The 26,181-nt window shown below is 38.1% G+C and overlaps 1 protein-coding gene across 1 annotated transcript in view; it reads left to right on the forward strand.

Annotated features, from left to right (window-relative positions):
• Positions 1-26,181, forward strand: part of DNAH6 (dynein axonemal heavy chain 6) — a 314,451-nt gene that overhangs the window by 155,470 nt on the left and 132,800 nt on the right. Inside the window, exons 32-40 of the mRNA XM_006149128.1 lie at positions 1,419-1,567; positions 4,323-4,430; positions 7,098-7,653; positions 9,663-9,785; positions 13,035-13,217; positions 13,766-13,909; positions 19,763-19,984; positions 21,458-21,605; positions 25,417-25,574. Coding sequence (XP_006149190.1) covers positions 1,419-1,567; positions 4,323-4,430; positions 7,098-7,653; positions 9,663-9,785; positions 13,035-13,217; positions 13,766-13,909; positions 19,763-19,984; positions 21,458-21,605; positions 25,417-25,574 — 1,791 coding nt within the window. The remainder of the gene's footprint in view (positions 1-1,418; positions 1,568-4,322; positions 4,431-7,097; positions 7,654-9,662; positions 9,786-13,034; positions 13,218-13,765; positions 13,910-19,762; positions 19,985-21,457; positions 21,606-25,416; positions 25,575-26,181) is intronic.

Raw genomic sequence — 26,181 nt, forward strand, 5'->3', positions numbered from 1 at the left:
GGTCCAGCCACATAGCCATTACGCTAGCGGCTGGTTCCCTATGTAGAAATTTTTCAACTTACACTGGCTTTTGTTCCTTTATATTCACCAAGAATCTGTGTATTGAAATATATTTTTCATGGTGCTTTTTAATTGAAGTAGTTTAATATACATAAAGATAGAGCCTGGTGAATTCTTGCATATTTATTCATCTATGTGACCACCAAGACCAAAATATCAGGGACTTTCAGGACTCCAGAGGGCTCCTTATGCTCAGTGCAGCATTTCACAGCAAGAGACACTATCCCGTTTGGAATGGAATTCTTCAGTCAGCACAGATTACTCCTTTGGCTAATAAATTCCTTTGATAATTTTAAATATTCTTTATATGAAGTAAAAGTAATTGCTTAAGAATAGAATAGACCATGCCAACTCCTAGCATTAGAAAAACTGCTATTTAGCATAATGCTTACAGCATTACATGGGTCCCCCAGTACCTCCTGGGGCTGTATGGGATGGAAACAATTAAAACAGGAAATGTGTTCACTGGACCCTCTTTGTGAACAGAGACAATAAATGACTTGCTTGTTGTCCAAGCTGGTAGAAAGAAAACCAGGTTTAGAGCCCAGTCCAACTTGGGTGTTACTCACATTTCATGCTTTGTCCTATTGTTAGAGTACTCAGTAATGAACTGGACTGTTTGGAAATCTGGTCTTCTGAGTGCTATTCCTTTTGTTGTTAGAGACTGAATAAATCAAGTTGTGTCATAAGTAAATATTTTTATCACCTACTGCATACAAATCACAGCTAACCAACCATAGAGCAATAAATAAACCCTGCTTCTGAGGCCAACTGTAGCATTTTGGGCAGATCACAGATATAAGTAAAGGTCCACACTATCAAAGACATTAAGCATCATTCAAATAATTTAACCAAAATGCAGAAATTTGTCCAAAGCAAGGCAGCCACCAAGGGCAGAGGAGAGGCTGCGGATCTTTACACAGCTTTCCTTGACTCTCAGGGAACCTACAAGGAGCACTTGGCAATCACTGATATCGTCCACCAGGGTAGAATTCCTGTCAGGTCTAAGAAGCTCAATTCTTGCTTTTGTATTCAGGTCTTAATATAATACATTATCCACCCTCCATGATGTGCTCATTTTTAAACACTGAGCTCTGCTGCTCCTTGAACCATATGTCACCAAAGCCACATCTTCATTCATAGAGAAAACACAAAAATCAGTGCCCAGGTGTCCCCTTACAAAAATCTACCTTCCTGTGGCACAGAAAACCATTTTCCCATCAATCTTTACATCTCTGTATTAAATGATATAACAACTTGGAAACTATACTGCCCAAAGTCAATTTTGATTATGTAGGCATTTGTTAATATATTGTTATCAATACATTAAGCATTGCATTATATTTTTTCTATTCTAGGTAATTCTATATTCTGAAGGATTTGAATCCAGTAAAATATTAGCAAGAAAAATGACTCAGATGTATAAGCTTTGCAGTGAACAGCTATCTCAGCAGGATCACTATGACTTTGGCATGAGAGCTGTAAAGTCTGTACTGGTCATGGCTGGGTAAGAAAACTAAGTGGTCATTCATATGTCTTCCTTGGAGAGGTATCTGTTCAGCTCATTTACCCATTTTTTAACTTGTTTATTGGTTCGCAAGTAAGTTGCTTGAGTTCCCTATAGATTTTGATTTTCAGTCCCTTATCTGAGACATAGTTTGCAAATATATTCTCCCATTCCGAGGATTGACTCTTCACTCTAATTATTGGTTCTTTGGCTGTGCAGAAGGTTTTTAGCCTGATGTAGTCCCACTTATCTGTTTTGGAGATTATGCTTGTGCTTTGGGGGGAAGGGTCTCATTTAAGAATTCTTTCACTTCAATGTCTCCAAGAGTTTGTCCTGTGTTTTCCACCAGTAGTTTTATAATTTGAGGTTTTATGTTTAGACCTTTGGCCTCTTTTATGTTGAATTTTGTTAATGGCAAGAGATAGGGATCCAGTGTCATTTTTCTGCAGATGGATATCCAATGTTTCCAGTACCATTTGCTGGAGAAATTTTCTTTTTCTCCAGGGAATTATCTCGTGCCCTTTGTCAAAAATCAGTTGGCTGTATGTTTTGAGGTTTATTTCTGAGTTTTCTATTCTGTTCCATTGCTCTACATATCTGCTTTTGTGCCAGTACCATGCTGTTTTGATTATCACTGCTTTGTAATATATTTTGAGATCAGGAAGTGAGATAACTCCTACTTTATTCTTTTTTGCACAGTATTATTTTAGTGATACAGGCCTTTTATGATTTCAGACAATTTTTATGATTTTTTTCTATTTCTTTGAAGAATCTCTTTAAATTTATCAAAATTGCATTAAATTTAAATTTGGGTAGAATTGACATTTTGATTATATTAATTCTTCCAACCCAGAAACATGGGATGTATTTCCACTTTTGTGTATCATTTTCTATTTATTTTTTCAATTTTTATAGTTTTTCTTATACAGGTCTTTAACTTCTTTAGTTAGGTTTATTCCTAGGTATCTTTTTTTGTATGTGTGGCTATCGTAAATGGAATTACTTTCTTCAGTTCTACAAGACAGTATGAAGCTTGGGGAGGGAATCATGGGGAAAAAGGCAAAACATTTAACAGACTCAAAAGTGGAAAGTTATCTGTTGATGATAATGTATATGGTAATATCTTTGATTGGATTAATATACATTGTTTTCATGCTAGGAAAAATCATTTTGTATGCTATAAAGGTGTGCAGTGACAAAATGTAAAATGAATAAAGAAAGAGAATAAATGTGCCTGTTGCAGAAGGAAAAAGAAAGAAAGGGAGAGAGAGATAAAGAAAGAGAGAGAGAAAGAGAGGGAGAAAGAAAGGAAGGGAGAGAGGAAGGAAGGAAGGAAGGAAGGAAGGAAGGAAGGAAGGAAGGAAGGAAGGAAGGAAGGAAGGAAAAAAAAGAAAACCAAAGGGGTCAAGAATGAAATTCCAGACCATGTAATTAAATACATCAAATTGTTAACACAAAAGGCTCTTAGAGCAACACCTGGTGCAGAATAAGTAATAAATAAATATCAGCCATTGGTCTAGTCAGCATTCTTAGCCATATCAGGGTGAAACAAGCTTCTGTCCTCTCCCATCGCAGTTCTTCCCTGTGAGTCCAAACAGACTGCCCTCAGACTGAACCTGAATCTCAAGTAGGTTTTTTGTTGACTTCTATTTCTCCTGGATTCATTGGGTTTTCGTGTACAAAAGCCTTTATCACCATAGGATAAGATGGCAAGACTTAAAAGAAACATAGCCTGTTATTCATTTATAATAAAGTAAGTCATCACCTGCTTGACAAAGCCCCAAGAGTTCAAAGAAATTTCATCCTATTTTCAGTTCAGTCTTAGGTAATAGGCTTCCCTTCTGTCTTTATTGTGCAATCCAAGACTAAGCTTCTTTCTAGCTTCTAGTAAAGAAAGATCTTTCCTCTTTTTAGGGCCCAACTTTTTCTCTTCATAATTTCTTAATAGTTCAATATCTGGAATCCCTGGCTTTTCCACAGTGTCCAAGGGAATCTGTTTTCTCTCATCCTTCTTCTTAGGCCATGACTTACTGGTTCAGTTTTTGCAAATGCAGGTCTCCTTCTGCCTGGCTCTTGTCTTACTGGGCTCTGCACAAATTTCCCCACCCTCTCTACCCTCTATTTTTCTTTTAACCTCAGATTTAGTAGGTCTCCTCTTTACAGGATTGCTATGTAAGGACTAGTGATACTGAGTTTGGATACGTTTGCACTAAAAGAACACAGTTACCTCCAGTGGGCAAGATAGACAAATGCAGAGTCATCCGGGATGTGGTGTGACAAGGGCAACAATAGGGCTGTGCATGAAGTTCACTGAGGAGAAAGAGGATAGAGGAGCTTTCTGGAAACAGAGGTAAGTGGGCTGAGTTCTGAGAGAGAAACAAGAGTAGGCCAAAGAGCAAGGCAAGCCATTCCTGGCAGAGATAAAAGAAAGTATCAGAGTTATGTGTCATCATGATGCATTTAGAGAGCTATAAATTCAGGATGGAGAAAGTCTGGATTGATGGAGGCGAAAGGGTTGAAAAGATTCCTTGTCATTCCTCTCAAGGCTGTGTTGCCAGTGCAGAATTTATCTGTGTGCTCTGATGGAGATGGACCCTGAGCACATTGTGGAAAACAATCCTCTCCTTCCAGCAAGAATCCAAAGGGAAGTGCCCTTCTCAGCTTTCTGTGGCCAGAATCCCTGACTCAAAGTTTGGTAAATGATGTCCAATCTTAGGTTCTTGAGATATCAACTAAAATATTCCTTTGAATGTAGATCTTTAAAAAGGGAGAACCCAGATCTAAGTGAAGATGTGGTATTGATAAGAGCCTTACGAGACTCCAACTTGCCAAAATTTCTGACAGATGATGCTCTTCTGTTCAGGTAAGTTTCTAGGTATTACAGAATAAAGCATAGCTATCACGTAGAAGTAAAGAACAGTCTTATATCCAATTATTTCTGTCTCTAACAAGCTAATAATCTAATTTTTCTGGAGCTATTTATCACAGTTTAAGAAATGCTAGCTTGGGGCCACTAAGTGGCATAGTGCTTAAGGTGTTGTACTCTCACTTGGCTGACCACAGTTTGAGTCCCGAACCTGGCAGCTTGAAACTCATACCATGCTCATGTGCGTGTGTGCCCAAAATCCCAAGAGGAGAATGAAGGAGAAGGGATTGTGGCATGGCCATTCTGCCTGGCGGGGGAAATCTCACTTTCTGTCTCTTTCTCTATCTCGCTGGTGAGTGCATATGCCTTATAGCAAAAATCTCTCAATAAAAGAAAAGAAATACTAGTTTAAAATAAAAATACTACCAAACTTTCGGCATTGTTCAGGTAACTTTTTTTTGCCTTTTTTTTTCAAAATATTGAACACCAGGCTGTGTGCTATACAAATTAACATTTGCTTATAAATTCCTGACCTAAGAAAAATTTCTGACCTGAAAAAAAATTACACTTTGGACTTAACCTAACTGTGACTGCTTTCATCCATTTCTTCTTTTCTTTATTTAAGATTATATTTCTCCAAGTTACACATGTACATAGTTTAAAAACTTAAATAGGGGCCCAGTAGGTGATGTGGAAGTTAAGGCACTGGATCTCACATAGCCAATTGTACACTTGAGTCCCAGTCCTGGTAGCCTAAAAAACATGCCAGGCTCATCTGTGTGCATGTCCAAAAAATCCTCAGAGGGAAATGGGATTGTGGCATGGTCATCTCCCTAGGGGGGAGGGTGATTTCTCTCTCTCTCTCTCTCTCTCTCTCTCTCTCTCTCTCTCTTTCTCTCTGGCAAGTGCATGTACCCAATAGCAATAAATAAGTAAAATAGTGTGATAAAGTAGTCGCATAGAAAACCCTGCACCAATTCCCTTCCCAAAGATGATCATTTTTCAACTTTTTTATTTATTTTGTTTTTCCCCTCTATACTTTTTTAGTACTACCTCATGCCACTTCTTGGCTTTTCAGTTTTAAATACTAAGTTACTAAAAGGGAGGTGGGAAATAAACACATGCACTTTTTTCTACACACCACCTAGTTGGAATACAACTTGAACTAAATAGGCATTGTTTCCAAAATTTTTATAGTTATTTAAATATTATCCAATTTACTGTGTAAATTTCTGAGCTGTATATTCTTTTTTTTTAATTTTTTTTTTAATCAACTCATCTAGTTTTTTCCCTTCAGTTATTCATTATCTGGGTTTCAATTTTTAGTCCTTTCCTACTCTCCTATAAACCTCTCATTAATTCATCCTCAAATTCTGCCAGAGTGGGGGACCAGCAGTTAGCATAATGGCTGTCACTGAACTCCCATGTAGCCGACTGTGGTTCGAGTCCTGACCGGGTGGCATAATCTCACGCCGGGTGCGTGCCCGCCCAAGTTCCTGAGAGGAGAATGGAGGGCGTGGCCATCCCCTAGTGGGTGATTTCTTGCTTTCTATCTCTCTGTCTCTTTCTGTCTTTCTGGCAAGCGCACACACCCTATAGCAAAATCCTCTTCAAAAAAAAATTTTGCCAGAGTGGAAATATTTAAAAAAAAAAAAAAAAACACTTAAGTCATACAAAATACTCTGTAGAATTTGTCTCCTTGGAGTCCTTTGGTGGCACCCTGCCCTCATCTGGACTGGTTACCCATTACCTCTGGTGCACATCTGTCATCCTGGTGTGTCTATGGACGGCTATGCTAGAATTTCCTTTGCTTTTGTCCTCTAACAGATACCCTGTTTTCCAGAACCCATGTCTAGTCCCTTCTTTTGGTAGAACTCACATTCCTCTACTTTGTTGACAAAAGGCCCATCAGAGATAAATTTTGAGATCATACTTGTCTAAAACTGTGCATGTTCAGAAGAAAAGGAGATTAATGAAAAACATAAGACCCACTGTCATATTTAACATATTAATTGTAACATTGGGACCAGCAGTTGGCGTAATGGCTGTGTTGCTGGACTCCCATGTAGTTGACCACAGTTCAAGTCAAGTCCCGAGTGGCTTAAACTCACATGGGGGGTGTGTGTGTACGTGTCCAGGATTCCAAGAGGAGAATAGAGGAGAAGGGATTGTGGCGTGGCCATCCTCCCTGGGGGCTGATTTCTTGCTTTCTGTCTCTCTGTCTCTCTCTGTCTTTCTGGTGAGCACACACGCCCTATAGCAAAAACCTCTCAAAAAAAAATTGTAACACATATAAGAAAATTATTTGTTGACAATAACATGTATGGCAATAGCCTTGATAACCCAATATACAATGTATTCTGGATGGGAAATAGCATTTTGTATGCTGTGATGGTATACAGTGAGTGAATGTAAAATAAATATATTTAAAAGAAAAAATAATAAAATAAATCAATAAAAATTATAAATCTCGCAGAATGCAATTGCCAGGGTCTTCTGAGCCACTCTGTCTCTGTTCGCTCAGTCCTGCTCCTAATTCTTGGTAGTGTACTTTCACTTTTACATAATAAACTACCTTTTCCTTTCACTTAAAAAAGAGAGAGAAAGAAAGAAAGACAAAGAAAAATCAATGACAATGTTTTCTAACTGATTTTGTCTTGTCAGTGGAATCATATCTGACCTCTTTCCTGGAGTTCATATCCCAGAACACGATTATGGTATTTTGCAGTCAACAATTGTGGATGTCATGAATGGACAAAAGCTTCAGCCTGAGACATGTATGGTTAAAAAAGTGATACAGTTCTATGAAACTATGCTAGTAAGGCATGGCGTTATGTTAGTTGGACCAACAGGAGGGGGCAAGACTACAGTTTACCAAATACTAGCAGAAACTTTAGGGAATTTGCAAAAACTTGGTTTGGACAATCCCTTTTACCAACCAGTTAAAACATATGTTCTTAATCCTAAATCAATTACTATGGGTGAATTATATGGTGAAGTTAATAACATAACTTTAGAATGGAAAGATGGTTTGATGGCACTAAGTGTCCGAGCAGCTGTAAATGATACTTCAGAAGACCATAAATGGATCATCAGCGATGGGCCGGTAGATGCTCTGTGGATTGAAAATATGAATACAGTGTTGGATGATAACAAGATGCTTTGCCTGGCCAACAGTGAGCGGATTAAACTCACCCCTCAAATTCACATGCTTTTTGAGGTAAATGTAAACCTTACTGTAGAGTGAAATCATTCATTAAATTAGCATACCAGTATGAATTTCTTTTTCTCACACTGATGTATAATTTGCTGTCTATAATGCCTACCATGGTGTTTTGTTTACTTAGTCAATATTCATTATTCCTCCATAATTGTTTGTTAATCCTGACAATCAAATTCTCTCAAGTATTGCTCTCTCTATAAACAAGAAATGCAATGTATTCTTGGGACTGGCAGGTGATGTGGTGGTTAAAGGTACTGTACTCCCACATAGCCAACTGCAGTTCAAGTCCTGGATCTGGTGACTTGCTTTCTCACTTTCCATCACTCTCTTTCTCAGTATCTATTTGATCAAACTGGAAAATAATAATAATAATAAATAAAGTTAAATAAAATAATGATTTTTTAAAAGGAAAAGAAATACAATAAGTTATCACTTTCTCAGCACTTGTTTTTCTTTGGAGGTAGATATGCGCAAGGGGAGTTTTCTCTTTTTTTTTTTTTTTTTGGGAGAGTTTTTTTCTTTAGGGACCTGGGCCTCCCCCTAGAGAGACAGAAAGCGAGAAATCACCCTCTGGGGGGATGGCCATCCTGCAATCCCTTCTCCTCCATTTTCCTCCATTCTCCTCCTGGGATCTTGGACGCACACACACACACACACACATGCAAACATGATCCGGAACTGGAACCGCAGTTGACTACGTGGGATTCCATGAAAAATGAAAGTAAATTTAAGACCAGCCTATAGCCTGGTAGTTGAGGAAACTGGATCTCACATGGCTGATCATGCAGTTTGAGTCACAGACCCAGTGACATAAGAGACACACCAGGCATGTGTTCATGCATGCCAAGGTCTCAATAGGATAGGAAGATAGAAGAAAGGGAATTGTGGCATGCACATGCCGTCTGGAAAAAAAATTTTTAACACACATGTTTATTTTGGTGTAAAAAAAGTTTTTTAATCTGTGAATAGCTTTTTCATAATACACATTTTCTATTAATTCTTTTTTCTAATTGCCAGAGGGTGCAAATGTTGACCAGAGGTAGACAGAAAGGGAGAGAGAAAGAACTTGTCAGTGGGGTGTGGTCATGCCAAAATCCCTTCTCCTCCATCTATCCATCCTGTCAGGATTTGGACATGCTTGCACACTCACCTGGCATAATTTTCAAGAAGCTTGGGCTAGGATTGAAATCACAGTTGACTATGTGGGATCTATAATAGCTCCCTTAACCACTAGGCTATGATAACAGCCCATTCCTGAACTTTATGAAGACCCTTTAAATATACATATACATATATGTATATGTGTATATATATATGTGTATATATATACATATATGTATAAACACACACACACAATATATATATGCATATATGTGAGATCTATAATAGCTCCCTTAACCACAAAGCTGTGGTAATAGCCTACCTCTGAACTTTTTGAAGACCCTTTATACACACACACACACACACACACACACACACACACACATGACTTTATATAATTTGAAATGCTAAATAAAAAAATGTTATATTAATATAAATAAACTATCCCATTTGATATGAATATGTCATTAAGGATTGAAAGAGAAATTTAGACCAATACACTTAAAACCATTATGGAAAATATCACCCTTACTGTATTCATTTATCAAATACTTATTGAATGCCTACTGTGGACCAAGTGTTGGACTAAGTGTTGGGATATGAGAATGAAAAGGAAAAAAGAAAAACTAACAGAAAAAAAAAGAAAATAAATACCAATTCCTGCCCATAAGGATTTTGCAGTATCTTCCTATATGCATGGTCTTGGTTTTGGTTTTATTAACCTATGGTGTACTTAACTTTTCTCCTCCATTTCTAATTATTTATTGTTCTCCCACTCTCACACACATAAATCTTTCTGTGTTAACTTAAACTTTAAATGTTAGCATTAAATCATTAACATTGAAGTTGGAGGAATAAGGAAGCATCATATTAGCTGTTTCCTAGTCAACTTCCTTCAACTTTAGGTACAAGATCTAAAGGTTGCCTCACCTGCAACAGTCAGTCGGTGTGGAATGGTATTTGTGGATCCTGAGGAACTGAAGTGGATGCCTTATGTTAAAACTTGGATGCAGGGTATTTCTAAAAAAGTAAGTACTAGATATCCCCGTATCTCCATCTACCAACATGCACTGCCCTAGAGTACAACAGGTTAAGGCCTCGTTGTGCCTGGCTGACCTACCCCTCTTCCTAAGAATTTCTGGGATCCCCTAGGAATGTTTATACACTCCCCAAATGTGTCCTTATTTTTTGTTACTTCAGCCTACCAGCCCGCCTAGTCACTGTGCTTTCCAGTCTATGCTCCCTGGCCTCTTCCCAGATTGGTTCCTCTGGAATATAAACACAAGCCACTTCCTAGAGTCCCTAAAATCACGCCAAGAACAAGCTGAGGCATTAAAATTGACATAAGAATGCTTGGGGCTGATGAAAGGGAATGACAATTAGTCCACTTTCTGTCAAATGCCAGAGTCTCATTGTTTTTTATGACTGAATAGTATTTTGTAGTGTATATGTGCTACATTCTTTTAATTCATTCATCTGTTCTTGGACATGTGAGTTGATTCTATGTCTTAGCAATTGTGAATAATGTCACAACAAACATGGATGTGCAAGTACTTGTCTGACAGAGTGTATTCCTATTTTTTGGGTAAATATCCAGGAGTGGAATTGCTGAATCATATGCTAGTTCTATTTATAGGCTTTTGAGGAACCTCCATATTGTTCTCCACATTGGCTGTACTAATTTACATTCCCACCAACTATGTAGGAGAGTTGCCTTTTCACCACAGCCTTGCAAGTACTTACCATTCTTTTTATTTTTTAGGAATTGTTTATTTAATTTTATTTATTTATTTTTAATTTGCTATGGGGCATATGTGCTCACCAGAGAGAGAGAGACAGAGAAAGAGAGAGAAAGTGAGAAAGCAAGCCAGCAGGTCTGGGACTTGAACCACAGTAGGCCACATAGTTCAGCACCTTAACCACCACACCATCTGCTAGCCCTCGTTCTTTATTTTTTTAATCTTAGCCATTCTGACTGGGGTTAGTCATCAACATTTTAAGAATAGTGTGGTCTAGTTGCAACATATTTTTTTTAAGTATGTGGTTCTCAGATTTAAGACTGTATCATAGACTACCACTACCATAAGAGTTTTAAAACTTTCTAAAGTCACTTTTGTTTAAAATTAGCAATTTTTATTATACTTAGAGCAGTTTCAGGTTTACAGATAAATAGAAAGTGCAGAAAATTCCCATATACATCTCCCTCAAATACTGTTTTCCTTATTATGAACATCTTACATTGATGTGCATTTGTTAAAGCTAGTGAATCAATATTGATACAATTTAACAAAAGTTCAAAGTTTACATAAGGGTTCCCTCTTCCTGTCATACAATTTATGAGTTTTGAAAAATACATGATGGCAGGTACTCACCATTATAATACCACACAGAATACCTTCACAGCCCTAAAAATCCTCTATGCTCCTCTTAGTCATCCCTCCTCCCCATCCAGCAAACCCTGCAATCAGTTTTCCAGAATGTCATACACTTAGAATCATACATAACCTTCAGTTATAAAAGCTTTTATAAATGACTTTTTTTTTCATTTAGTCACATGAACTTAAGGTGCCTTCATGTCTTTATATGGCTTATTAGATTATTTCTGTTTAGTACTTAATAATATTCCATTATATGAATGTGCCACAGTCCATTTATCCATTCACCTATTGAAAGACATTTGGTTGCTTCCAAGTTAAAGCAATTATAAATAATGTTCCCATAAACATTAATGTGGGGGTTTTTGTGTGGACATAGTTTTCTACTTATTTGGGTAAATACCTAGGAGTGTAATTGTTGGATCCTATGATATATAAGGAGTCTTCGAAAGGTTCATTGAAGATGTATATTATGAAAAAAACATGCATGGATTTCAATATTTTTTCCAGCAACTAAACTCACACTTGAATTCTATTTTCCCATGAATGTTTGAAGTCTCCTTATTAGCTTTATAAGAAACTGTCAAACTGTTTTTTGTTGTTGTTTTTACCTTTTTTTTATATAGGGTGCATTCACTCAGGGAGAGAGAGAGAGAAACAGAGAGACAAGGAAAGCGAGAAATCAACCCCCAAGGGTGATGGCCATGCTGCAGTCGCTTCTCCTCTCAGGATTTTGGGGGGGCATGGATGTAAACGTCCCCTGTATGTTTTTCAGACTGTGGGGTCCGGGACTTGGACTATGAAGTTGGTCATGTGGAATCCAGTGCCTTAATCACCATGCTGCCTGCTGGCCCTGTCAAACTGTCTTTTTTTTTTTTAATATATACATTCAATCACATTATTTAGCTTACAAAGTGAACATTTCAATATGTGAACATTTCTCCCCAGTCCAGTTGATGAAAATGCCTTCAACCGATAACACCACACCTCCCCATCCCGTCAATGCTCTGCCTCCATATCCCTCCTCCAAATGTCCTTCCTTAGGCCCCGCTCCTCCACACACACCACATCCGGCATTCACCCCATCTCTTGTGTTTGTACAACCTTAGGTCAATCAGTCTTTTAAAGTGACTATACCATTCTGTATTCTCGTCAACAATAAAGAGAATTCTTGTCGATCACACCCTTACCAAATTTGGCATTGTCAGTGTTTTGGATTTTTATTTATTCTAATAAGCATGTAGTCATATCTTGTTTTAATTTGCAATTCCCCATGACATATGATTTAAACATTTTTTCTTATGTTTATTTGCCATCTGTATGTCTCCTTTGGTGACATGTCTATTAAGGAATGTCTTTGGCCTACTTTTAAAATTAGATTTTTTTTTCCTCTAGCACTTTTTTTCCCTCTTTAAATATTTATTGTAATTTATGATTTGCATATAATCATTACATATCCTTGTAGGGTACAGAATGGTCTTTTTTTAAGCATGTATATGGTGTGTAATAAGCAAATCAAGGATATAAACATATTTACTGCCTTCAACATTTAACATTATATAATGCTGTGAACATTTGAAACCTCTGTGTATTCACTACCAGATCAAGAAATAGAGCACAATCAGTTATCCAGAATTTCCTCTATGTGTTCTGTCCCAGTCATAGAAGGTTTCCTTAAATTTAGTCCATTTCATATTTTGTGATGCTTATAGCCTTTGGTCTAAATATTAGGTTGTTGGAAAAGTCATGGTGTCTTTTTGCATAGAATAACATAGAATATACATCATGACATTTCTGACAACCTCGTATGTTGTCAGAAAAGATTTTTTTAACCAATCTGTTTTTAAACTTAATTATATATTTAATACATTCTTACTAAAAAAAGTGTTATTTCATTTTCAGCTGAATGAGGAAACCCAAGAATATATATTGAATCTTTTCCAACGTTATGTTGATGAAGGTTTAAATTTTATCAATAAAAAGTGCAGCCAAGCAATCCCACAAGTGAATATCAGCAAAGTTACTACACTCTGCTGCTTATTGGAGTCTTTGATACTTGTGAAAGATGGAGTTAACTTGACAATGGTACAAAGGATTTTCTTACTGCTATGAAACTAGGAAAATGAGATTACCATATATATTTTTTGTGAATAAATAACTCCAAATTTTCTGAATTAATGATTATTTTATTTTCAAGTTAATTTTTCATGGGCTAATTACTGTAAGATTCATAGAATCTCCAAGTCTCAAAGGACTGGTAGCAAGCCTATAGTTTATTCCTCTACCCAATTTTGAATTTCTTTACATTCTACAACGTATTCTCTATACAACATAATCTCAATATGCTTGAATACTTTCATACAGATATAAAAAATATATAACTGTCTGGTGAAAGCCAACCTTGAACTTTTATTCTACATATGTCATGCCATTTATTTTCTCATGAGTATTCCATTAGGTATAACTAAAAGAAAACACTACTCTGTCAAACAGTCCCTCTAGTATAAGAAACACAGACTGGATTCATTTCAAAATGTGTGAGTTTAAGTGAAAGAATAGTCTTTAGACTTTGTAATGTAGGATTCTTATGTTTACATAGACAATATTAAAACTGATTCTCTTTATTCTTTCAGGAGCAGACAAAACTGAACACTATCCTATGTCAGACTTTTGTATTCTGTTATTTATGGTCTTTGGGTGGAAACTTAACTGAAAACTATTGGGATTCTTTTGATACCTTCATTAGAACACAATTTGATGATAATCCTGATGCCAGGGTAAGAACCAATTAAATTTAATTTTAACATAATAATTCTAAATCATTACATTGTTATTGTTCTATTTAATTGACAAATAGTAATTGTACATACATAAAATACATTGTTTTTAATACATGAATACAATGTGTTATTATGAAATCAGAATAATTAACATATCCATTATATTCATTACCTCTTACATTCAAATTTTCTTTGTATTCAAAATATTGAAAGTCCTTTTATTCAAGACCAGCAAATGGCTACATTGCTGGACTCCCATGTAGGCAACCACGGTTTGAGTACCGGACCCAGTGGCTTAAACTCATGCCAGGTGCATGTGTGTGCATGCTTAAGAGAAAAATGGAGGAGAAGGGATTGTGGCATGGCCATTCCCCCTGGGGGGATGATTTCTCTCTTTCTGTCTCTCTGTTTTACTAGCAAGCAGACGTGCCCTATAGCAAAATCCTCTCAAAAAAAAAAAAAAAAAAAGAATCCTTTTTTTACATAGCACCTTTACAATATAATAGTGTTCCAACACATGAACCTTCAAGAAATATCCAGTTACCACCCACCAAGACCACAAGATAAGCATTTTGAGAACAAACCATAACAGGGAGTGTTAAAGATTCTCCCTTCTCTACTCTCCTCCCTGTAGCAAACAAAACACTAAATTCAATGGATTTTTTTTAAACTCTTTTTTTCTTTTGAGAGAGAGAGATTTGTGCTATAGGGCACATGTGCTCACCGGAGAGACAGAGAGAGACAGAGAAACAGAAAACAAGAAATCACACCCCTCCCCCACCCCAGGGATGATGGCCATGCTGCAATCTCTTATCCTCCATTCTCCTCTTGGGACTTTGGGCACACATGCACATGCACCCAGAGTGAGTTTTAAGCTGCCGAGTCCCGGACTCAAACCATGGTCAACTACGTGGGAGTCCAGCAATATAACCATTATGTCATCTACTGGTCCCTCTCTTAAATGTTTAAAAATATGTCCTTGTCTCTTTATGCTCACTGCTCTGGAGAACTCAGCCTATTATAATTTCTTTTCTGGGTCATTAAAATAGCCTATTTACTATTCCCTGTTCAGTCCTCTCTAACTCACCCCTTCTACCAGTGTTTTTAAAATTACAGGCTCCAAATTATTAATTGCTTATGAAATCAAGTGAAAGTGTCATAAAAAGGAAATAGCCACTATCACAATTTTCGGTCAACACTATATGGAAGATCCTAGCCAGTAGCCAGTAAAATAAGGCAAGAAAAGAAAAAAATATAGACTTTGGAAAGAAAAAAATAAAACTGATATTATTTGCAGGAAGTATGACTGAAAATACAGAAAATTATAAATAATCTACAAACAAGTCATTAGAATTAATAAGCAAATTAGCTAAGTAATTGAACATGAGATCCACAAAAATTGAGCAACTGAAACTAATAAAATATCATTTGTAATAGCAAAAAATATTAAATACTTAGGAATAAATTTAATGATAAATACAAAAAAGATTCTACATTGAAAACTATAAGCCATTGCTGAGGGAAATTTTGAAGAATATAAACAAATGAAGAGGTATACTATTTTCATGGATTATGATACTCAATATTATTAAGATGTTAGTTTTCCCCAACGAAATGTGAAGATCCAAGGTAATCCCTATTCCAAAACTGCAACAGATTTTTTTAACTTTTTGCCATATTTATTTTCTTTATTTTTATTTATTTATTTATTTTTAAAGGTTTTTGCCATAGAGCATATGTACTCACTGCAGAGAGAAAGACACAGTGAGAGAGAGAATGAGGAATTACTCCCCAGTGAGAATAACCATGCTGCAATCCTTTCTTCTCCATTTTCCTCCTGGGATTCTAGATGCGTGCATGCACACACACACACACACAAACACACACACAAACACACACACACACACACCTAGTGTGATCCTCACTCCAGGGTCCAGGACATAAACTGCAGTTGGCCATGCGGAAGTCCAGGGTCTTAATCACAACGTTACTTGCTGGCCCCAATCCCAACAGATTTTTTTCCAAATTTTATTGACTCACAAAATACATTAAATTTAAAATGTGGACAAAGCTAGAATCTAATTATAAGTACACTGTAATTTTCTTCTGAAACATTTTTTTAATTAATTTATTTATATTCATTCCCTGAGCATTATCGCAGCATACTAAATGTGATTTCCCATCCAAGATATACTGTATAGTGGCTTAATTATACATGTTATAGTCAAAAAAACCTATAATAACCAAGATAATCCTTTAAAAGGAAGCTGAATTTAAAGAACATAAAATACATGATAAAGAATTCAAGACAGAGAAGACTCCTTCATTGCTGCTGAGAACTAGTGATTTCAGGGAATAAGAGAAATTAAGAATTTCTATTGATAATTCAGCCTCCAGCTCCCAGTCTCAAGTGGTAGGCCACCCTCTATCCTTCTCTCTGTCTCTCTCTGTCTTCTCATTTCTTTGTAATTTTTTCTTTTAAAAATTTGTTAAGGCAAAGTATTTTCTTGGCTTTCAGATCCTCCTTTATCTTGCTACTAACCCCCTTCCCCCCTCCCCTCTAGGAGAGGCAAGGGGTAGGCCTTCAGAAGACTCCTCTATTGCTGCTGAGAAGTAGTAGTGCCACGTGGTTTTTGTTTTTTTGCTTTACCTAAAAAAATATAATTTTTGGTTTTTTTCTTTTTCTTTTCTTTTTTTTATTCTCTCTTTGTTTTTTTTTCTCTCACTCTCTCTGTTTTCTTAATCTTTTTCTTTTACCTCATCACTTTGCTGCTCAATCTTCATTCACTGAGTGTCTAGATGGATCTAAGGGAACCCTAGCCAAACATCCAAATACTATTAGAGTTAACATATTCCTCAATACCCAAATAGAATCAACCCAAGAAGATCTTCTCCAAGACACATTATAGCCAGATTGACCAAAACCACAGACAAAGACAAGATACTAAGATTGGCATGAAAGAAACGGCAAGTTACCTGCAAAGAATATCCCATCAGGCTGTCAGCAGACCTCTCATCTTGGAAACAATGCGAGTGAGGAAAGAATGGGAAAATATATTCAAAGTGCTAAGAGAAAAGCAATTTCAACCAAGAATACTGTACCTGGCAAGATTATCCTTCATATGGGAAGAAAAGACAAGAACATTCTCAGATAAACATAGCCTGAAAGAATTTACCAACACCAGACCAGATCTCCAAGAAGTTCTGAAGGGAGTGCTATACTAGGAAAATTAAATACAGACACACAGAAATAAGAGTTCAAAAACTAAGAAAAGGGCCAACTTAATCATAGAGACAAGTCTGGAGTTGAATATTATATCCCAGAATTTAATAGGGAAGATTGAACCACAACAGAAGATAGATTAAGTACATTAGAGTGAACTGGTGAAATAGTATTTTATGATTTTTGACTAAAACATTACTGATTTTCTTCTAGGCTTTGTTTCATGGTTTTAAGGACTTTTGTCCCATCTTGAGCTGACAATAGGTTCATGTACTTAATATTTGAACAGAATCCCAACCTGTTTCCTGGCTTTAAGTTTTAACTAAAGTTCCTTAGCATTTCTTTGATTGATTAAAGCTAAAAATGCCTTTCTTGACATTAAAAAATATATTTAAAAATACCTATTTAATGACCATAGTAAGCTATATAGCATCAGCTAGAAGCTACTTTATAGTATAGTCATTCTACTAATAGTTTCATGCCTTCAGTCAGACAAGTATTCACAGATATGTACATACCAGCTGAACTTGCTATTTAAAGTAATTAGATTATTTTAGGAATTTTGTGAGCCAATAAAATGTGGGGGTAAAAGGAATGGAAAACAACTATAGACACTGAGATAGTGTGGGGGAGGGTGGGAAATGGCAGAGGGTTAGAAATAGGGGGCAACTAGAAATGGAAAATTATTGACGATAAAACATGTATGATTAAGCTACTATGCAGTATATTCTGAATGGGGAATCACATTTTGTATGCCGGGACAATGCTCAGGGAATGAATGTAAATTAATTATTTTTTTTATTATTTTTACATTAAATCACTATACCTCAAGAAAATTACAGTGTACTTGTAACTAGATTCTAGCTTTGTTCATATTTTTAGTTTAAGGTATTTTGTGAATCAATAAAATGTGGACAAAATGGAAAAAAGAAAATGGGCTTCAAAGTTATTTGGGGGGGGGGAAGAATAGCAATCAGGACTTGGAAGGGAGGGCTGCACTCCATGTTCAGAGCAGTACTAGTCACAATAACCAAGCTGTGGAAACAATATAAATGCCCACTGATAAATGAATGGAAAAAGGAAATATGGAGCACACATTCAATAAAATATTAGTTAGAAAAAATAAAAACAAGAAAGAGGGATAAATGAGGCTTCTGAGATGCTGAACATAATCTATACCTTAATTGGGGGCAATTACATTAATATATACATATATTAAAACATTTTGATGTGGATCTTTAAAACTCTTGGAAAAGATGTTATGCTATACTTACCTCAAGAATTTTTTTAGAAACAGAATAAAATAAGAAATAGTGAATTGCAGAGTAGAGGTACACTTACTAAGTCACCATGTAAAATGAATTTCTTACTAAGAGTCACTATTAAATGAGGTTGAAATATCACTGCTAGGGGACCATCAGTTGGCATAATGGCTATGTCACTGAACTCCCATGTAGTCAATCACAGTTCAGTCCCGGACCTGGTAGCTTAAACTCACGTCAGGCGAATGTGCGTGCATGCCCAAGATCCAGAGAGGAGAATGGAGGAGAAGGGATTGCAGCGTGGCCATCCCCCTGGGAGGTGATTTCTCACTTTCTGTCTCCGTCTCTGTCTTTCTGGCAAGCGCACACGCCCTATAGCAAAAACCTCGAAAGAAAGAAAAGAAAGAAAGAAGGGAGGGAGGAAGGAAAGAAGGAAGGAAGAAAGGAAGGAAAGAAGGAAGGAAAGAAGGAAGAAAAAAAGGAAGGAACGAACGAACGAAGGAACAAAGGAAGGAAGGAACGAAGGAAGGAAGGAAAGAAGGAAGAAAATATCACTGCTAGAATGCACCTTCTGAACTGTGATCATGTCACTCACCTGTTTAGAATCCTTCACTGATTTTTTTTTTCCTCCGAGATCTTTAATGAGTAAAGCTTTTCAGAAACTGGCCCCTGTCTGTGTTTTTAGCCTCATTTCTCACTATATACAATGATTACTTTATTCCTAGCATGTACCTCATCTTCCATGGCTTCTGCCTTCCTTTCCTAGCTTGTTTTTTAAGCCTGAACATTCTCTCTTTCCCCATCTCTATCTCATTCTTTTTGCCGGTCTGACTCCAGCTTGTCCAAGTGTGAGCTGTTGCATCACTATCCTCTAGAAGCCTTCCTGGGTCTCCAGCCACTATCCTAACTCCCCTGCTAGTAGAAAGGAGCTGCCCCTCCTTTGTGAATGTAATAAACTCCATTAAAGTCCTTATTTCTCAGTGAGGGCTAACTGAAGTGTTTGCACTTCCCCAAGTAGATTACCAGGTCATTGAAGAGGCTGGACCTCATTCAGCGCCTGCCCCTAGCACTAAGTGCAGTATTTCTCATGAAGTAATACACCTGGATGTCAAGTTGAATTGAAAATGCTTTATAATTCTGATAAGGGGTTTTAATATAATCAATGTCAGATTTTTTTTTTCATGCATTGTTTTGGATGATTGTGTTTAAAGAATTAGTGATACTTAAACAAGTACTTCTCTACAAAGAAAATCAAAATCTGAATACATTCATGTTCTTTGCCTTCATTTCTATGTGAACTTACCAAGCGTCACGTGTCATATTACCTACGGCCTATTGAAAGAGATATTTAACTTTATACTTTAGCTTCCCAGTTCTGGTGATCTGTGGAGTATCCACATGGACTTTGATACCAAACGGCTGGATCCTTGGGAACGAATCATACCTACCTTCAAGTACAGCCGAGATGTTCCATTTTTTGAAATGCTTGTTCCCACAACTGACACAGTGCGCTATGGGTATCTAATGGAAAGACTACTAGCAGTCAAACGTTCTGTGTTGTTTACTGGAATAACTGGAGTTGGCAAGGTAGGAAACCTACATGAAACAGAAAGTTCTCTCCAAAAATTAAAGCATGATGGACTCCACATTGCTTACACCAGAAACAATACATTATTTCTCAGAGGAATTTTTATCACTTTGTTTAAATGATAGAGAGGATACATGTGCACAAGAGATAGAGAGAGAGAGAGAGAAAGTCAGCATCCTCCACAGAGACTTGTCGTACTTGTCGTACCATGGCCCCCTTCCCCAAGCCCTCCAGCCTCTCAGAATCTTGGGTACCCATGTACGCACCTTGCATGTTTTCAGACTGACTCTGGAATCCAAACCCACCATTGGCATAATTTTTATAACATTTTTCGGAAAAAAAAAACAATAACTAAGGTGGACCTATATTGACCCTGGGAATTATTCCAAAGTTTTCCAGTTTCTAGCAAACTGGAGTTTATACTATGTAAACCAGAGGACCCTGCAGACCAGTGTTGTACCCCTTGGTCTTTCTGGGGCTGCCACTGCACTGGCTGCATAAGTATTGGCCAATGTAGTTTGTGTCCCCAAAAGACTGTTGATGAAGGTCTGTCTATAACAGCTATGGTGTCATGCAAATGTTTTTGAAACAAAGAAATACTGATTGTTTGGACTTCTTGCTTTTGGAGGACTCTGCATAAATAGCAGTTCACTGTTTCTAAAATAAGTTTGGGTCCTTCAGTGACTCTTGCTATATAATTGGCTTGGATAGTAACCAAAATGGACTTTGATAAGAAACTAAATAAAACTTTTCTTTTAAGTTTATTATTTCTTGTGAGAAAGAGAGTGAGGGAAAAAGAGAGAAAGATGGAGACACAAAATCTTGACAGGGTCTTCACACCACAGCTATCCCCCAGTCCTGTAGCCATCCAGGATCCCAGGCATGTTGAGGCAGACCCAGGACGTGAACCCAGAATCTTCCCTCATGGTCTCCAGCATGCAGCAGCATGCCTTTTTCCTATGCCACATGACTAAGCTTAAATAAAACTTTTTGCTGAGATAGAGCTGATCAGAATATTTCTTTAGTTCTGGTAAATGTAGCTACATGGGCTCTTCAGTAAGGAGATCAGCATTGAGACCAGCAGATGGCATAATGGTTACATCATTGGACTCCCATTTAGTGGACCATGGTTCAAGTTCTGAACCCAGTGGCTTAAAACTCACGCCGGGCGCGTGTGCGTGCGTGCCCAAGATCCCGAGAGGAGAATGGAGAGAAGGGATTGCAGCATGGTCATCCCCCCTTAGGGGTGTTTCTCACTTTCTGTCTCTCTGTCTCTCACTATCTCTCTAACAAGTGCACACACCCTATAGCAAAAATATCTCTCTAAAAAGAAAAGAGGAAAGCAGACATTTCTTTCTGGCTTTAGCTCTCTCCTTTTATTCTGTTTCTTACACATTGTACTGGATTATTAGTGATAAAGACAATTCAAGTATAATGAATGTGAAATCATTTAACATATTTTTAATTTAAAGTCTGTTATTGCAAAAGGATTGCTAAATAAAATTCAAGATTCAGCTGGCTATGTCCCTGTTTATCTAAATTTTTCTGCTCAAACATCATCTGCAAGAACACAAGAGATAATTGAGTCAAAACTGGAAAGAAAAAGGAAAAATATTCTAGGTAAGAATTGTCATTTTAGTTTACCCCACATAAATTATTCATTATGCTATTAAGTCACATAAACAGTGCCTATAATAAAATGACAATTGGTATTTTATTTACTTATTTATAAAGGTGGTTCTACTACTACCAGTGGGGTGTGTGTGTGTGTGTGTGTGTGTGTGTGCTAGAAATCAAGATATCTTACTATTAACAAGTCATGCACATTTGTCTTCATCTTTGACACAGAACACCTTCAATCTCTGCCAATTCATGGCTCTCTCTCTCTCTCCCCTCAGGTTCTTCAAACTTCCATTGATTTTTCTTTGTTTAAAATAAATCTCTTTATGGGACTAGCAGTTAGCATAATGGCTATGTTGCTGGACTCCCATGTAGTCGACTGCAGTTTGAGTCCCGGACCCGGCGGCTTAAACTCACACCAGGCGCGTGTACGTGCATGCCCAAGATCCCAGGAGGAGAATGGAGGAGAAGGGATTGTGGCGTGGCCATCCCCACTGGGGGTTGATTTCTCTCTTTCTATCTCTCTGTCTCGCTCTGTCTTTCTGGCGAGCACACATGTCCTATAGCAAAAACCTCTAAAAAAAAACTCTTTATATCTGATTATATATCTGATATAATTATGTCATTATCTGAACTCACTGGAGAATGAGCATAAAATGGTTTGGGTTTTTCTTTTTTTTCATTCAGTACTTCCAAGCAGGTTTTGGGTCATCTCCTTCACCCTCCTTTATTAGCTACTTAGATAAATAGCATAACTTTCTGGTTACCTTCAGATATTGAGTCTAGGCTAGTGTAAAACTTCTATACCAAATTCAATTTAAACCTGTTCTTCTCCTCTGTGGGAAGGCAGGTTTGTGGCTGGAGCCAGTACTGGAGGTGGATGGGCTTGGGGCCCAACTTCCCTGTACTAGGTTCTGGTGTGTTGGGATAGAAGGAGGAAAAAGGAAGGACAAGTGTCTTCTCCCTGACTGGCACTTAGCTGGGCCTCTCTGTGGATGGATCCCGCTTCTCTGACTGGCACTGAATGATTGTCCATGTTCTCTGTGAGGCAGGTTTTCAGTAGCAGGCTTTTGAGAGAGGCTCCCAAGAGTAGTTCACAGATCAGTCACTGGCCTCCCTACTGACAGTTTCCCTAGGCTGGCGTTCAGGATCTGAACCCCTACTGAGTCCCATCTTCTAGCAGTTCATCCCACAGCCACTTACTGCTGGGATTCACTGGCTCAGCCCACAGTCCTCCTAGGCGGGACACCACCAGCTGCCTTCCATATTGCTTATCATCCAGTAAATCCTAGTGTGCTAGACAATGGAGTTGCTGCTGCTTCATTACCTTCTCTCTCTTCCCTTTTTCCTCCTCGGGTAGGTAACAGGAGTCAGTCTGTCTTTTAGATAGGGAATCTAAATCGTTATGACTGATTCTTAGAAATTTTTCTCTCCACCTTTCTTGCTACTTGGCTTCCAGGGCCAGAGGATAAAGTAGAGCACTGAGCTTGCCTCTCTGTCTCGCTCTGTCTTTCTGGCGAGCACACATGTCCTATAGCAAAAACCTCTAAAAAAAAACTCTTTATATCTGATTATATATCTGATATAATTATGTCATTATCTGAACTCACTGGAGAATGAGCATAAAATGGTTTGGGTTTTTCTTTTTTTTCATTCAGTACTTCCAAGCAGGTTTTGGGTCATCTCCTTCACCCTCCTTTATTAGCTACTTAGATAAATAGCATAACTTTCTGGTTACCTTCAGATATTGAGTCTAGGCTAGTGTAAAACTTCTATACCAAATTCAATTTAAACCTGTTCTTCTCCTCTGTGGGAAGGCTGGTTTGTAGCTGGAGCCAGTACTGGAGGTGGATGGGCTTGGGGCCCAACTTCCCTGTACTAGGTTCTGGTGTGTTGGGATAGAAGGAGGAAAAAGGAAGGACAAGTGTCTTCTCCCTGACTGGCACTTAGCTGGGCCTCTCTGTGGATGGATCCCGCTTCTCTGACTGGCACTGAATGATTGTCCATGTTCTCTGTGAGGCAGGTTTTCAGTAGCAGGCTTTTGAGAGAGGCTCCCAAGAGTAGTTCACAGATCAGTCACTGGCCTCCCTACTGACAGTTTCCCTAGGCTGGCGTTCAGGATCTGAACCCCTACTGAGTCCCATCTTCTAGCAGTTCATCCCACAGCCACTTACTGCTGGGGTTCACTGGCTCAGCCCACAGTCCTCCTAGGCGGGACACCACCAGCTGCCTTCCATATTGCTTATCATCCAGTAAATCCTAGTGTGCTAGACAATGGAGTTGCTGCTGCTTCATTACCTTCTCTCTCTTCCCTTTTTCCTCCTCGGGTAGGTAACAGGAGTCAGTCTGTCTTTTAGATAGGGAATCTAAATCGTTATGACTGATTCTTAGAAATTTTTCTCTCCACCTTTCTTGCTACTTGGCTTCCAGGGCCAGAGGATAAAGTAGAGCACTGAGCTTGCCTCATTTACCTTAGAGTCATGTCCCATATTCATCCCAACAATAGGCATAGGGTTATTTGCCCATCAGGTCTTAAGTGCCGGATGCCAGAGTAAGTGAACTCATGTCTGCTTATGTTGTTCTCTGTTGTCTGCTATCACTTATCCCCTTTTTTCTGATGACTATGTATATTGATTTTTTGAAGATAAATGTGGCATTGTGCAGTCTACTGTACTATATTCCCTTTCATGCGATCAAGGTGCTTTTGATTGTGGGACCAGCAGATAGCGTAATGGCTATGTTGCTGGACTCCCATGTAGTTGGCCGCAGTTCGAGTCCCAGACCCACTGGCTTAAACTCACATTGGGCACGTATGCATGCCCAAGATCCCAAGAGGAGAATGGAGGAAAACGGATTGTGGTGTGGCCATCCCCCCTGCCCCGGGGGCGTGATTTCTCGCTTTCTATCTGTCTCTCTCTGGCTCTCTAGCACACGCCCTATAGCAAAAAACTGTCAAAAAAAAAAAAAAAGATGCTTTTGATTGAAATCCTTTTAATTAGGATCTTTTTGAATCAATAAAATGGGGAAGAAAAAGATATAGAAAGCAACTATACATACCAGAGACAGTGTGGGAAAAGCAGGGAGTTGACAGAGGGTGAGAGGTAGGGAATTAAGGGGGAGGGGGGAATAAAGCAATATATGTATAAGAAACAAATAGAAAATTATTCGTTGATGATAACATTCATGGTAATAGCCTTGATTGAGCCAATATGCAATGTATACTGGATGGAAAATCTCATTTTGTAGACTGTATTGATGTACAGTGAATGACTGTAAATAAATAGATTTTTTTTAAAAAGATGCTTTTGAAGATATAGTCCTGTTTTCCCTGTGAGGGTAGTAAAATGGCATTCATGTTAGAAAACCTTGGGCAATCTTCTGTGTCTTAACGTGAAAAGAAAATATCCTTCATCACCCACACCCAGGCCACAGTAGGTGAGGGCAGTAGGTGTGGCTGGGATTGAGAAAGGTCCTGACCTCACTGGAGAACTGCCATCATCATGTTCTCTGAGTGATAGTGAGGACCACCTGACACAATAACGTGGACATCCTGGCTCCCTGCAGGGCCTGGATGAGAGTCAATCTCTCTCTCTCTCTCTCTCTCTCCTCTCTCTCATAGCCTCTTAATTAGGAGGAGAGGGATCACTCCTCCTGGAGGCAGGTTCTCACGGGAACCTCCTCACTCACAGAAGGACTTAAGCTCATTATGACCTTCAGAGTATGATTGAATCCAAAGCCATACCTAAGCTCTGTCTTACCTTTTCTAAAGGCAAGTCAAATATTTTTAAGTAAATTCACTTTATGTCTGCAGGAGCACCAGGAAACAAACGAGTTGTGATTTTTGTTGATGATTTAAACATGCCTCGACTGGATCGCTATGGCTCTCAGCCTCCGATTGAACTACTTCGGCAGTATCAAGATTTTGGTGGATTTTATGACAGAAACAAACTCTTTTGGAAAGATATACAGGTTGCTTTTTTAAAAAATTAATTTAATTGGCCAGGAAATATGTCTAGGCATAGGAAATATGGCTAAGATTTCCATAACAGAATACCACAGGTGGCTTTACAGAAATTTCCTTTCTCATAATTCTTAAGGCTAAAAGTCCAAGATCAGGGTGTTCATAAGATTGCTTTCTTCTGCGGCTTCTCTCCTTGGCTTATAGATGGCCACCTTCTTGTATCTTCATATGCACTTCCCTTTTTGTGCCGTAATCTCTTCTAAGAACACCAGTCACAGGACCAGCAGATGGCATAATAGTTATGCCACTGCACTCCCACATGACTGACTGTGGTTCGGGTCCCAGACCTGGCAGCTTGAAACTCACACTGGATGTGCATGCGTGCGTGCCCAAAATCCCAAGAGAAGAATAGAGGAGAAGGGATTGTGGACAGCCATCCCCCTGGTGGGTGATTTCTCACTCTCTCTCTGTCTTTCTCTGTCTTCCTAGCAAGCACACATGCCCTATAGCAAAAATCTCTCTCTAAAAAAAAAAAAAAAAAAAGACAACATCACATCAGATAAAGAATCACCCTAATGACCTCATTTTATTGGGTTGTCATAAAAGTCATGACGT

This window comes from Tupaia chinensis, unplaced genomic scaffold, assembly GCF_000334495.1.
Source record: "Tupaia chinensis unplaced genomic scaffold, TupChi_1.0 Scaffold000253_1, whole genome shotgun sequence".
In the NCBI taxonomy this organism is placed as follows: domain Eukaryota; kingdom Metazoa; phylum Chordata; class Mammalia; order Scandentia; family Tupaiidae; genus Tupaia; species Tupaia belangeri.